The 12974-nt window shown below is 41.6% G+C and overlaps 2 protein-coding genes across 3 annotated transcripts; both read right to left on the bottom strand.

Annotated features, from left to right (window-relative positions):
- Positions 1 to 2163: 2163 nt before the first annotated feature.
- LOC129584376 (histone-lysine N-methyltransferase SMYD3-like) lies at positions 2164 to 6531 on the bottom strand. Of its 2 annotated transcripts, none has more exons than XM_055476534.1 (7): positions 6009 to 6531; positions 5207 to 5386; positions 4735 to 4838; positions 4366 to 4648; positions 3936 to 4052; positions 3382 to 3731; positions 2164 to 2910 (listed from the first exon to the last, which is right to left on the bottom strand). In XM_055476534.1, the coding sequence occupies exons 1-7, from the start codon at positions 6213 to 6215 to the stop codon at positions 2577 to 2579; spliced, it is 1575 nt and encodes a 524-aa protein (XP_055332509.1). In that variant the 5' UTR covers positions 6216 to 6531; the 3' UTR covers positions 2164 to 2576. The 2 variants fall into 2 exon arrangements, with proteins under 2 accessions (XP_055332509.1, XP_055332510.1); XM_055476535.1 differs by having other exon boundaries at positions 2701 to 2910; positions 3387 to 3731.
- Positions 6532 to 11364: 4833 nt separating this feature from the next.
- LOC129584440 (uncharacterized) lies at positions 11365 to 12338 on the bottom strand. The gene is made up of 2 exons (XM_055476599.1): positions 12241 to 12338; positions 11365 to 11984 (listed from the first exon to the last, which is right to left on the bottom strand). The coding sequence occupies exons 1-2, from the start codon at positions 12326 to 12328 to the stop codon at positions 11548 to 11550; spliced, it is 525 nt and encodes a 174-aa protein (XP_055332574.1). The 5' UTR covers positions 12329 to 12338; the 3' UTR covers positions 11365 to 11547.
- Positions 12339 to 12974: the final 636 nt, after the last annotated feature.

Raw genomic sequence — 12974 nt, 5'->3', positions numbered from 1 at the left:
TTCGGTGAAATGAATAACAAAGTGGTAGAATATTTTCGACATAGAAACAACCCAACCGGCGCAACAACATCCTGCGTTGTTATGTCCGTACTCGAGCCGCAGAAATATTTATTAAGAAATTTGTAATTTATTAAGAAATTTGTAAAAACCGGCGCCGGAATTTTCGCGCAAAAGGATAGAGAACTCGACGACAAGTAACAACTGATAACAGCAAAATTTAGGGAGCAATTAAATCATAAGCAAAAATATAGTCATAGGTGGTAGGTACTCCGGATATATATTGCTGTAAGCGACAAGGTCAACTGCAGAATTCGTCCAGTAATCGAGCAAATATTGCGAATACAAAACTACAACGTTAAGTAGTCAAACAACAGGGATACGGCCATCATACGGGCCACGAACTAATTAACCAATGTATTATATCTGTACCTACATACATTACCAATCTCTATTCTGGATATTCAGTTACTTACTCGTTAACAAATTTTCTATGCATTAGTAAACGTGGGCAATCCAGTTAAACCAAACTGCAGGAGCGAGCAGAAAAGCACACCTCTTGATCTTTTCTTAAAGAGTATTTGTACTATTGTCGCAAGATGGAAAATGAGATTTTCAAAATTCTACAGTTGTAATAAGAAGGGTTACATCTATCACTGGGCGGAAGTTTAGTGAAATTAGGGTGAAAAGAAAAAAGTTATTCAGTTTTTCGTTGCCGACCAGGAGCGATTTGGCGGGCTGGCGTATCTTTCTACACTACTGCCACCTGTGGTCAAAATCAGTGAAAGAAAGATTGCTTCAAGAAGCGGTTCTTTCATTCTGAAAGTATGCCTTGTGGTTGTTATATACCATGCCAGTTAGCAAGTGTGGTAGGAGCAGACAAGGCTCATGTTTACACAGTGAGGACGCATAGAGCATGACAAAGGCGCTAGACAATGGAAAGATATAGCGCTGTCCCGTGAGTGCACCTGAAAGAGTGGCCAAAGTCCACTCTTCGGTGTGCACCACAATCTAGTGTGGCGGCACTGCATGCGCAGAATCGGTAAGACCAAAGGAAAGCGTAGTACAAAAGAAGGTTCTTCGTCCCATCCTGAACAATTTTCGAAAAACAACTTCTAAAATCAATAACAATTCGCAAAGGTTTCAGAAAATTTCTAACTTTGATCAGACTTCAGAAAAATCATTTTCAAAAAGAATTGTGAAGCGTTTTTGTGGAAAATGTTTACGTACTCTTTAACAAATAAAAAAAAGTAACTTTGGGTGTAAAAAAGTTTGTTTTTTGCAGCACCGGGTGGGTTTTTTTGAAAAATCGCTCCACAATACTTTAGTCATTCCATCGGAACACATTGCTGTGCCTGAATGAAAAATTTAAAAAATCTGCTTGAATTGTTATTGCGTCCGCAAAATAACGACTTTAAATCAGTAACTTTTACACTTTACAATACCCAAACCGAGTTCAAACTTCTAACTTATGTAGTGAAAATATTATAGTGTTTGGTGAAATGCATATAATAACTGGTTTATTGTCCTTTGCTACGAGGCGTCGCCTCCTTTTAAGCTAAGACAGGGGATCGCGAAGGGGGAAAAACATGAACATCAAAATAAAGAAAGAAAACAAGGCATACAGACGAAGCATAGCTGCCTGTGCACATCAACAGTAGAAGTTTACAAAGTAATGTGCCAGTTAGATAAAAACTGACTCAAGTAGCTTTTGTGACAAAGAAGGGATGATCTTTAATCCATGCAAGGTTGATCCAGTCCACAGAATCCAATGCACTCTGGAAAGTGCTTGCAGATTGATAAGCTTCAACGGGAAAGGGTAGTTCATTCCACAGTGCAGTCAGCTGTTCAAGGACACGCATATAGTTAGCATGCAGTACAAGGACACGCATTGCGCCAGCGAGAAAAGTGAAAAGAGGTCGAAATCGGTAGAATCTCTACTTATTGAGCGAATACTGCCGCGGAAACGAAGTAGCCAGTTGGCAGACTTGTTGGTTAAAATACTTACGCAAATCGTACGAGTAGTTCATCTCGTATAAGCAATGGATAGTAGATAATATTATATTATCGGAAAAGTATTTCTTGTGAATGTTTTCTTCGGCATGGCACACACCTTTCCAGTAAACAGCTAGACTGAAAATTGTTATTATTCATACACAGGCTTAGCATAATTCCAAACAAGGAAATTCTGTATTAAAACTGATTGAAAACATCAAACGACCCCAGAATACCACTTCTAACACACACACAACATGCGCAGATCTTTCTATATTGCCTTCAAAACAAAAACTGTCTACGCTATACAGCCAGTTCTGTAGAGAATTCGGAACTCTAGCGCCGCAGTAGGCCGACACAGTACCATCGTCAACAATTCCGCCAAATGCTGCGTCCGTACCGCCGATATCGGTACAACGGCTAATAAAATGCAACAAATGATAAAAAAATAAGAGTTAACAATAAACTATCCTAATTAGCGCGGCCAGCAGCGAAATCCATTTAACAAAATATCTCATGCAACCGACTGCAACGCGAAGCCTTGACCATTCCAAAACACGCCAACAATTCCGCAGAATTCCTCTCTACCATCGAAACACCGCTTCCCAACTGCCCCAGTTCCAGTTAGCCTTCCGTGCTGGTTTCACTGTATTTTCCGTCGTGCTGACCTCTGCCGGCGCATGGATGCGGATGAAATCGACCACCGCCTGCGCCCACACCGAATCCTCACCGCTAACTTTCCGGTAGATATCCTCCGCCTCCCGCAACCATCCCAGCGCTTTGGGTAGGGCCTCCCGGAGCACCGGTGCCAGCCGTTGTTTGTCCTTCTTCTCAACGACACGCTTCCACAGGTACGGAATCGCAGCGGACTTCACCAAGTAGCGAGCACGACCGAGATGATACAGCGGATACATGGCACTGCAAAACACAGCAACTACTCATTTGTGCCATCGTCAGCCTAAAATCTTGCTATCGCCATCGCATTTCTGAAAACAAAAACAGCCAGGAAATACGTAATATTATACAGTATTCAAAATTTCAAAACTGAAATTAAAAATAATTTAATCTTTAAATTTACATTTAATTAGTTTGTATCCCTCACTAAATTAAAAAATCATTTATGAAATAACCGAAGATAATTTACGGCGATTACTGAACCTGTAACATACATAAAGTGATCAAAACAGCAAATTTCACACATGGTGCGGTCATTTTGCATTGATACTGCTAAATGGAAAATATTAAGAAAATAAACAAAAAGAGCCGGTAATTACTGTCTCGACGACGTAAAACTTTAACGTAAGATTCTCCTGTCGCTTTTTTATATAACTTTCATTTCAGAAACATGCATTTGCAATCTCCCAACCAGCATGAAACCAACATTCTCACCGTACGCAGTCTATCATCCCACCGACAAGATTCCAAGCTTCCTCGTACCGCATGGTGGCCTGCATGAAATCCGCGATATCATAGCCGCAGGTAAAGCGCAGATGCGCATCCGGATGGACGACCGTATCCAGCTCTTTGACCCAGGCCAGCGACTGTGCCATTTCCTGGAAACACTGGTCCGGATCCGAATCGCCCATCTGATCATGCGCCGCCATGACGGCCTTCAGCTTCAGCAACTGCGGCACATTGTCAGCGCCGCATTCTGGACAGGGCTGTAGGGCGCGCACGTCGCTGGGTATACGCGCCGGACATCCCACAGTACAGCATCGCAAGGGATTAATTTCCGCTTCCTAATTATTCAGGCAGTCAATACAAACTAATGTTATAATGTTACAGTAATACACGAATAACGACACGAAAAAAACTCAACGAAAAGTAATTTCAGAATCCATACAAAACAGACAGGCGGGTTGTAAAAATATCGAATTCGAAATGCACACAAGAGAAGGCAAGCAAACAGTGAACATGCCAGAATGCTAGTGCAGCAGACTTACGTATTTATCATTGCACTTCCCACAGGCACACGAAAACCCGTAAAATCTTTCGAAATCTCCCTGTCGTTCTTTCAGTGCCACGTAGAAGCTCTTGTGAACTTCTTCATTTTGGCGCAGCTACAATAAAAAAACAAAAGAAATACTATAACAACCACACAGAATCAGCCCAAACTGTGTACTAGTACGTAGTGCAAACCTTAATGGTAAGCTATTCTACATTGTAACGATATTCATCTACGTACTCAACTTAGTACAAATACTAAATAAAAGCATAGCAGAAAATCTGGCAAAGAAAGCAAAGTTATAAGGCTTTGACTAAAACAGAAAGAACAAGAAAATCACCAAGCAATATAAAAGAAAACAGACAGAGGAGTTCGAGGAGACCTAACTGCAAATATAGGAGATAGAGTTTAAGAAAATCCAGCCTTACGTCTTTCAATCCGGTGTAGTGAATATCCTTAACCGCCCGCACCACCAACGTGCGTCCCTGGAGGTCCATGGTGACGTTGATGTCCAGACAGACCGGGGTCATGGCGCGCTGCAGCGCCTGCGGGAAGATGCCCATCATCTGCAGTTTGAATTTGCCGCGCTGATTTAGGATGGGTAAAGCGTTGTACATCAGCTTCTGCACCAAGACTTCGAACTGTGGAATCCGGCTGATGACGGCCGACGGCCAGATGGCGGCGCACACCTGGTGATTGAGACGCTCGAATCTACCAATGTCACCCAAATCAATTTTCACTCATATCGATTATCGACCACCTATACTGCTAATGAGTTCTTTCAGCTGTTTACTTACATGTTTGCTTGACGCGGATACGTTGGCTGGAGCGACAGCGCATCCAAGACTTGCTGGTCGGTGACATTTCCGGTGTAACCGGAAACCTCTTCTTTTATACCTTGCTACCGGAAAGAAAGTAAAAATGTCAATAATTTATAACGGTGTTGGTCTCCAACTTTTAAGCAGGTTCACATGGACGGGGTCACAGGACCGATGAATAATTATCATTAAATAAATTCTGCCTTTCGACATTTACGATATCAACATGAACTGTCAAATTTACATTGTTACAGAACCTATTTGGTGTTTTTCAAATTTCACTCTTTATCTTCATTAAAAAACTATGATTCACTTCCTCGTCCACAAAAACCAGTGCTTTTCATCCAATTTATTGGCATTTGTTGCTGTGCATTCGGTTTTTATCGAAAGCTGTAAAGAAATCGCTAGTTTCTAGATTTCAGAATGTGAACATAGACATACGAATCGTTACCATGATTTTGTTGAGAACTTTGGCCACGAGAATTTCTCCAGCGCAGCATCCAAACATGTAGCAACCGCCCAGCGAGCAGTCATGATTGAACACCCCTTTGGCAATGAACGGCTGCAGTTGCTCGTGGATGGTCTTCAACAGGGCGCATTCAAGTTTGTGCTCTTTCTTCCAGTTGACTGACTAAAAACCAAAAACTGCATTACTAATGAAGCACTCAGCACTGTATAAAAACTTTTATGAGAACAGCTGACACATTTGTATGATATCTGCAAGACTAGTAGCTACACAGTAAGAGTTCTCGCCATCAGTTATAAGACTGTACTTCAGTATCCTATTCGTCAAAAAAATCAGTCATTTCCTCAAACTGCATAATAACGGCATACAGCACGCATAAATCATAATCATCCACAGTTCCGCACTCACAGAAACGGTGAAATACTGAACAGCAACCTACCGTAATAATTCTACAGCTCTATTAGGAGCACTTAATAATTCAAACCCTACGAGTACGGGTAACGTAGGGCCGGTAGGGGTAAGGTGCCTGTCGAAAAGTGAGAGTGTGAGACCCAAAGTTTAGTGCACATTTGACATTTACAGAGTAAATCATCTGCAGAGTAAATGTGCACTGAACTTTGGGTTTCACTTTTCTAAAGGTACACGGTGTACCTGCAGAAAAGTGAAAAAGGTGTAGGAACGTGCGGTGTGTGCTGTGTACCGTACAGCGGATCATAATATCACATATGCGAGGAATTAGGTAGCAGTCTCTCTGAGAGTCTACACAACTGTGGTTCTTCCTTCATACCTGGCATTCCGTATTGCAATAGCGGTACAGTTTACACCCGGAACATGTGCGCAAATTCTTGATCTCGGTAAAACACTGCGCACAGAGGACGGAATGAGCGTTATAATTGAAGGACCAGACCCAGGGTTCCGAGGACACCACGACGTTCCCGGCCAGCACCAGCCGCGCCGACGGATCCTGACCGCTTGGAATGCCTGCTGCAGCCATGTTGCGCACGGTGAACAGCAGTGGGGATAGGAGAGCCAGAAGCCTAGTAAGGATCGGTAGGAGACGCACACCGAATCACGGACTGGTACTGTTTACTAAAGACCTCCGCGCGATGAGTCAGAGTCTCCACGATACTCCTCGGATGTGGAACCAACGAATCTGAAGATTAAACGAGCAGCAAGTTAGACTCCAATATGATGGTTATGGAATAATCAGGGGACAATATACTGTGTATAAAAAAGCCAACTAAAGAAGAGCATGCAACTGCAAGTCGGTCGTTTGCATCTGGCAGTAAATAATTTTTGTTTGTCTTTGCAGTAAACTGCAAAAGTCAGTAAAATGAAGGACTCGCAGTCATCACTTGTCTGTCACAAAACTCACAACGACGGCGTATAGTCAACCAGACTGCCGCCTGCTTGGCGGCTGTTCTGGTGTCACGTCAACATAGTACTGCTTACAGTCTTACATTAATGGACGTCCGCAATCACTCCGCATATAGTGGACTTCTGAGTTCTCATAGAAAATGTTGTTTTAAACGTTCAAATTTGTATTAATTTTAGTACTTACAGTAGTGTCACGTGAATGCATCTCTTTGTTATTGACGCCTTTTGCTCAGTAAAAGACAATTCTGATTTAACGCACATTAGGTATGTAATAGTGTTGTGCTGCTAAATAAAATTAAATAACGACCATTTACCTACTTAGTAAAAGTCCGCCTAATATTAAAAGTCTAGTAAATAGTAAGGTTTTGGAAACAAAGTAAGTAAAAGTAAGTAAATGTGCTGCCGGAATAGTAAAAAGTAAGTAAATATTAAGGTTTAGCGTTGAATAAATAAAAATCATTTACTAAATTATTTACTTACTAATTCGTTTTATCAGCGTTATGTAAAATTGGCGTGTCAGCCGCCGCCTCTCGCAGGTAAAGTGAGTGTGCGCAGTAGTTGGCTGCCAGCCTGCCGCCCTAAAAAGCAGCAGTATTTACTTTTCAGTGTGCGCCTGTATAGCTTGATTAATGCCTAATTTGATTAATGCATTTCTGAAATTTTTCTGCACCATTTTCAGTAGTTTTCAGCACTTTAAAACTAACGCATTTCGACACTTTCAATCCTAAATTACATTTATTTAGTAAATTTACTTTAATTTAGTAAGTAAATGTCCTTGGAAAACTGGAAATAGTAAGTAAAAGTAAGTAAAAGTCCCAAAAAATTTTGAATGGTAAGTAAAAATAAGTAAACTTCCAAAAATAGATAGTAAAAATAAGTATATCGGCAAGAACTTTTACTACCAACACTAGTATGTAACAGTCATAACTGCTACAAGACGGAAGACAGGCACTGGTTACTTACCCGATATTTATAGGCATTGCATTCTATAGATACCTCTTGCATTCTACCGGATGTACATTGTAATCTGACAAATGCTTTTTTCATTTTTAAATATATAAATAAATATGTTGTATATAATTATTTATTTAGTAATATTAATTGCAGCCCATACACGTAATAATATGACAGCTATAAGTTATAACAACTTATAGTTATAAGGCACTAGCACTGGCATCCGCAATCATCGCAATCAACAAGTTTTGTTTTTGCCCATTATAAACCACCCAGCTTAGTTGCCGCATTTGTTACGAATGGTTGTTCTGGAATGGATATAAATGGGCAATATTTTACCAAATTCGGCAGTATAATTATTCGGCAATATTTTACCGTTAATATATTTCCTATAAGTTTTAACTGCAGCTACCTTGTGTCTACAGCCCACCTATATTTCTCCGGTCTTTTCGGGAATCCGTTCGATTGTTAATCTTATTCGACTTACTGTGTTTTTAAAGGACGATTCTGATGTTTCACAAGCTCTTCAAAATAATAATGCATGGGTAAGCTATCCCACACTGTGTTTGACATTATGGGATGGGTTCGATACAGAGCACCAAACGTGTGTACATGTAGCAAAATAATCCTGTTGCGGGTTTGATATGGTTAACATTAATGGCGATTGGCAAACGTCTTTCTTATCGCCTTTACCCGAAAAGGCATCTTATCACAATGATCGTTATTTTATTCATTCGCATAGTGCAATGACTGTTAACTTCAATTGGTACATCAAGACTCCCGGGGGCAACAGGAAGACGAAACCAGAGTATATTCAATTAGAATAACAGAAAATTTCTCCTGCATCATCAACTTATTCTGTCATGTTTAATTTGGCGCACCAATAATTTTTATACCGGTTTGACGCGAAATTAAAAACCAAAGTATGTTAACAACTTAATTTGCATCAATAATATTAATAAGCATGGGCTAGCGGGGCGGAGCGTAGTTGACTAGACTAGTGTAGCAGGCTGCATGTATGAAATGTTACGGAATCTTGCTGTGTACTGCACAAGTTCACAGGAGCATAACTGCGGCGGGCAACATTAGTTAATTATGAACGTAATAAACATTAATAGCTCTGTGCGCTGTCTCAGCAACTCTGGATCCATGGATCCATATCGGACATCCGGCGGCGGCAGGGCAAACATACAATTGACGACCGGTATTTCCGTATTACGATTCCGTTGATTAAGCATTAACGTGTAATCTGACGGCAGACTATGTGGTCAAAATGGTTTAGCAGCATTCGGCGGGCGACAAGGCGAGTGTATGTATATAGCAGCACGTGCAAAAGATGCGACAGGAGCTGGGCAGTGGGCACTTGGCGACCACAGCAGCAGCATGCGACCTCGCAGAAAAGTGTCCGGTTAAATAGGCTTGTATACGGAAAGGGATGCAGATAATGAAATAACATTGCTGTGTTCATTCCGGGTACCGAATTAAGTTTGTTGAATGAATAGGATAAATAATCACAGATCACTGGATAGTACGGCACGGTTTTGGGCAGTTCCGATAAAAACTACTACCGATAACGCGCACCACTGCCAACTCGAATGCAGCTCTCGTACCGACCCAGTAGACCCACAAACTCTCGGAAGGCTATCTTGTCCGATGAGAATTTTCCCATCAGGCTTTCCACGCTTTGACCTGCAGAGGCATCAAAGGTGATTCAGGATCGGAATGTAGACTAATATGACGTAAGTGCATGACGTAAGTGGAGTACGTACAGCACACAAACGTACTGATTTATACGAAAAACCGGCCTGGTGACCTTTAATGTATGCCACAGCTTCGCCAGATTTAAAGTTGTTAAACATCAAGAAATTTTACGTACTGCAGATACAAGACTGGTGCACGAAAAGCGTGATAAAAATTAACAAAACGACCAAGACAATCAGTACATAACCGACCAACTGAACATTAAACCACTTATTATTATTAACATGATCGTAACTGGCTACTAACTGTCATGCCGTACATGCATTATATAATTAGCATTTTCGTTGTTCCTTTTGCCAAAAATAATAATTTATGCCTACGGATGTCCAGTCATAAAATGGAGATTAGTTTTATCCGGTTATGTACTTATAACCCAGAATACTGCATACAGAAGAAAGAGCCAATAAAGTTTCCGTAAAACTTATAATATTTCAGGCAGACAAAATTCGGTAGCTCAACAGTACCGCCACCTTCGTTAAGCGTATTAGAGTAATTAATCAATAACAGTCTTCGCCTTTTTGTCGGTACAAGAGTATTGCAAGCTGACACTGCAAGAAACCGGCATCTGTGACTGTACCTGTCTTTTCCGCTACCGCTACGAGCGCCAGTAAGGGATTCATCCCGCATCCGTCGGCCATCTCTTTACATGCCGCATTCGGCCAGAACTGGCTGTAGGTGATCACGGCGAAAATCGCCAAAAGAACTTTCATAGTGATAGGAGAGGTGATTGGCGAAAAGGCTGTAGATGCCGCCTGACCGACGCGTGCGCGGAGTGGAACACAAACACTGAGCAACGAAACTCTGCACTGACTGCGATTTTAAACACTTTTAATAGTTTCGGATTCTGCCGTATCACAGGTGTGGAAAAATGTGGCCAATTATTGCGCGCCGTTGACGCAGAGGTTAATGGAGACTGCCGGTACGGAGCCGGGAAAGCGGAAAATGGTCTCAAGATGTTGTTGTCGGCTGATGGGGCAGCTGAGTACGCTGGAGTAAAAGGGGCTACTTAAACCGCTGGAACCGGCGCACGCCGCGCTAAATTGGCTAATATGCTGCCGACCGACGTATAATACTGACGCACGAGTGTCAGTTGGCACGAAGGCAGCGGCGCAACACCCTCTGCGTCGGGATTAGAAAGTGGTACAACAGGAAATTATTACTACGCTTGAAGGGAATGCTAGCTAATCGACAGCGAGTATCGTAGTGGTCACTCTGCTTTACACCGCAGTCCGTGCACAGAAGTGCATATTATCTTCTATTTTTAGCAACCCGGTGCATTTTGAAATGCCACAGAAAGCTGACAGTAACGGTTGTTTCTGCCTTGAAGTAGTGCTATTGTAGTGACGTAACTGCTGCATTGAATCAGTTTTTTTAAAGAAGAAACAGAAAGAACAGCGAGAATTACTGTTGTATGGTTTAGTGTTGCGGGGTTCTCTGGCAAGTATTTAATAAAAGACTGCTCTAGACTTGCAGTTTTTCTGTAAAAGTACGATGTAAACTGCTTGTAGCCAAACGGTTTCATTCCCGTACCGGCCGGAATAGAATGCGGACATCGCTGCACACTGCGCTTTGGCTTCTGATATACTTAGAATTTATTAATTTTATTGGTTATTAATTATTTGAGAATTTTGTTAGGGCCTCGCTATTTCGTTCTAGTACTGGGATAGACATCTACGAATATTAAACCGGAAACTGCTTGAACCAAATACGGCAATGAGATTATTGATGGTAGTCCACCCGATGAGAGAAATTTTTTCGAATATGGGGTCAACTTAGTCACAGCTAAGATCCGAGCGATTTGCTAATGCACTTTATACACATTCACGCCTGCGTTCTTTTTATATTATATGGTAAAACAAGGCATAGTACGTAATATACAGCTGCTGAGGGGTGCCCCTAGAGGTCATCCTGCAAATATTGAACAGTTCTTAAAGGTGGCATATCTCTTCATACATACAGAGAAATTACTCTGTTAACTAAATTATTGTCTTGATGTGCAAGTACTGCAAAAATGTGTTTTGTTTTTGTAGATCTAAAAATTTATGAACTTATTTATCGTAATTTGCGTCTCGGAAACTTACAACCAAAAAGGCCAGCATTCAGTCATATAAAAATCAGTCTCAAAGTCCTAGCAAATATTCTGCTGCATGCTAGGTTGTAAAACTTTAGAGCTTCGGAAAGTTGCAAAGTATAAACACAACTCTTAAAACAAATGCAATGAGAGGACAAGACACTCATGGCTTGGTCTTGGGCTTTTTGAGGCATCGTGGAACCATGCCCAACGTCTTGGGGTCAATGGGATCCTGCACATGCGGGCGTTTCTTGGGGTTCTTCTGCTTCTCAGCCTGTGTCCGGATACTATTGACCAGGTCGGGGATCGCTCCGAGGGGAATGTTATAGTGTTCCTTCAGAATCTTCTTGACCTCCTCATCGACTCTGTCCTTGGCCTTGGCTCTGTCTCCGGGGTAGAGGATGCCCTTGACCGCTGCCTGGTACTTCTCGGCGAATTCATGGACCATCTGCTTGGCAACTTCATCGGCGCACAGCTTGGTCAGGGTCGGCACGTTGGACTTGTCTTTATCTCCGCTGCTACTGCCGGGTCGACTGCCGCCGCCGCCCTTGTTCTCCTTGTTGCCGGATCCGGAACCCTTGGTGGCGTTGATGCAAACCACTGCAAAGTCAAACACATACTGTAGTCACGATCGCCTACTCAAAGGTCACTCTGCCGCTAGTGTTATTGAGATATCACCGTCAACAGTCAGCGGCTACTGCCAGTGTTTTTCATCACAATAAAATCAAAGCAAAAACATTTTGCATTAAAATTTGCATTAAAATCAAGCCAAAGAAGGAAGGAATTTTCAAAATTATCCACAAAGAGTTTTCATTATCCTGGTAAGATAACATTATTAATGATAAGTCACACTTACCGGCTGTCGCTACGACGAAGCACACAAGCAATAATTTCGCCATTTTTGCACGATATAAAAGGCTAAAAGCGTATCGTGTGCAAAGCATAAAATTTCGAAAACGGAACACTGCCAGCATGTTCCACTTGCAACGTAGTTATATATACACCACTGCCGATAAGGATGGTAGTTACAATGGACAAACAACCATAGGTGAGTTACCGTTAGCGGATGCACAGAGTACAGTAGCTGCGCAACTGATCCGGAACGACCGTATTAACTAAGTTTAGTCTCCCTTTGTGCTTTTAACGGTGTAGTGCTTTACGTCAGGTCGTTCTTCTTCGAACTTTACGACAAAGTAGTTCTGAAAATTTAAACGGGAATTCTGGTGTGTTAAAAGGGCTGAATTTCATTATTTTTTAAATCGTCGCTTTGAAATCTTTCCTACTTTGACTTATACTTTGTTAATCAACAACGTTCTGCCGAACTGTATCTGCTGAATTTTCGGCTGTAATGAACTTTCGGCCCGTTCAACAGTTGAATATTTTTACTGTGTACCATAATTATTATTATGTACCATAATGTACCATACATTATTATTATGTACCATAATTATACGTATTGGCGCCCGGTACTGGGGGGATGATGTGTTTTTGGCGCTCAGTAAGCAACTAACATGAAAAAGAACGACAAAGTACATAAAAGTATGAGAAAAACAATCAACAACACAGAAAATGTTTTGCAATACAAAGAAA

The sequence above is a fragment of the Paramacrobiotus metropolitanus genome, unplaced genomic scaffold (assembly GCF_019649055.1).
Source record: "Paramacrobiotus metropolitanus isolate TYO unplaced genomic scaffold, Prichtersi_v1.0 Parri_scaffold0000013, whole genome shotgun sequence".
NCBI classification, from domain to species: domain Eukaryota; kingdom Metazoa; phylum Tardigrada; class Eutardigrada; order Parachela; family Macrobiotidae; genus Paramacrobiotus; species Paramacrobiotus metropolitanus.
The sequence above is the reverse complement of the archived record's forward strand: the minus strand, read 5'-3'. Positions and strand labels throughout refer to the sequence as shown.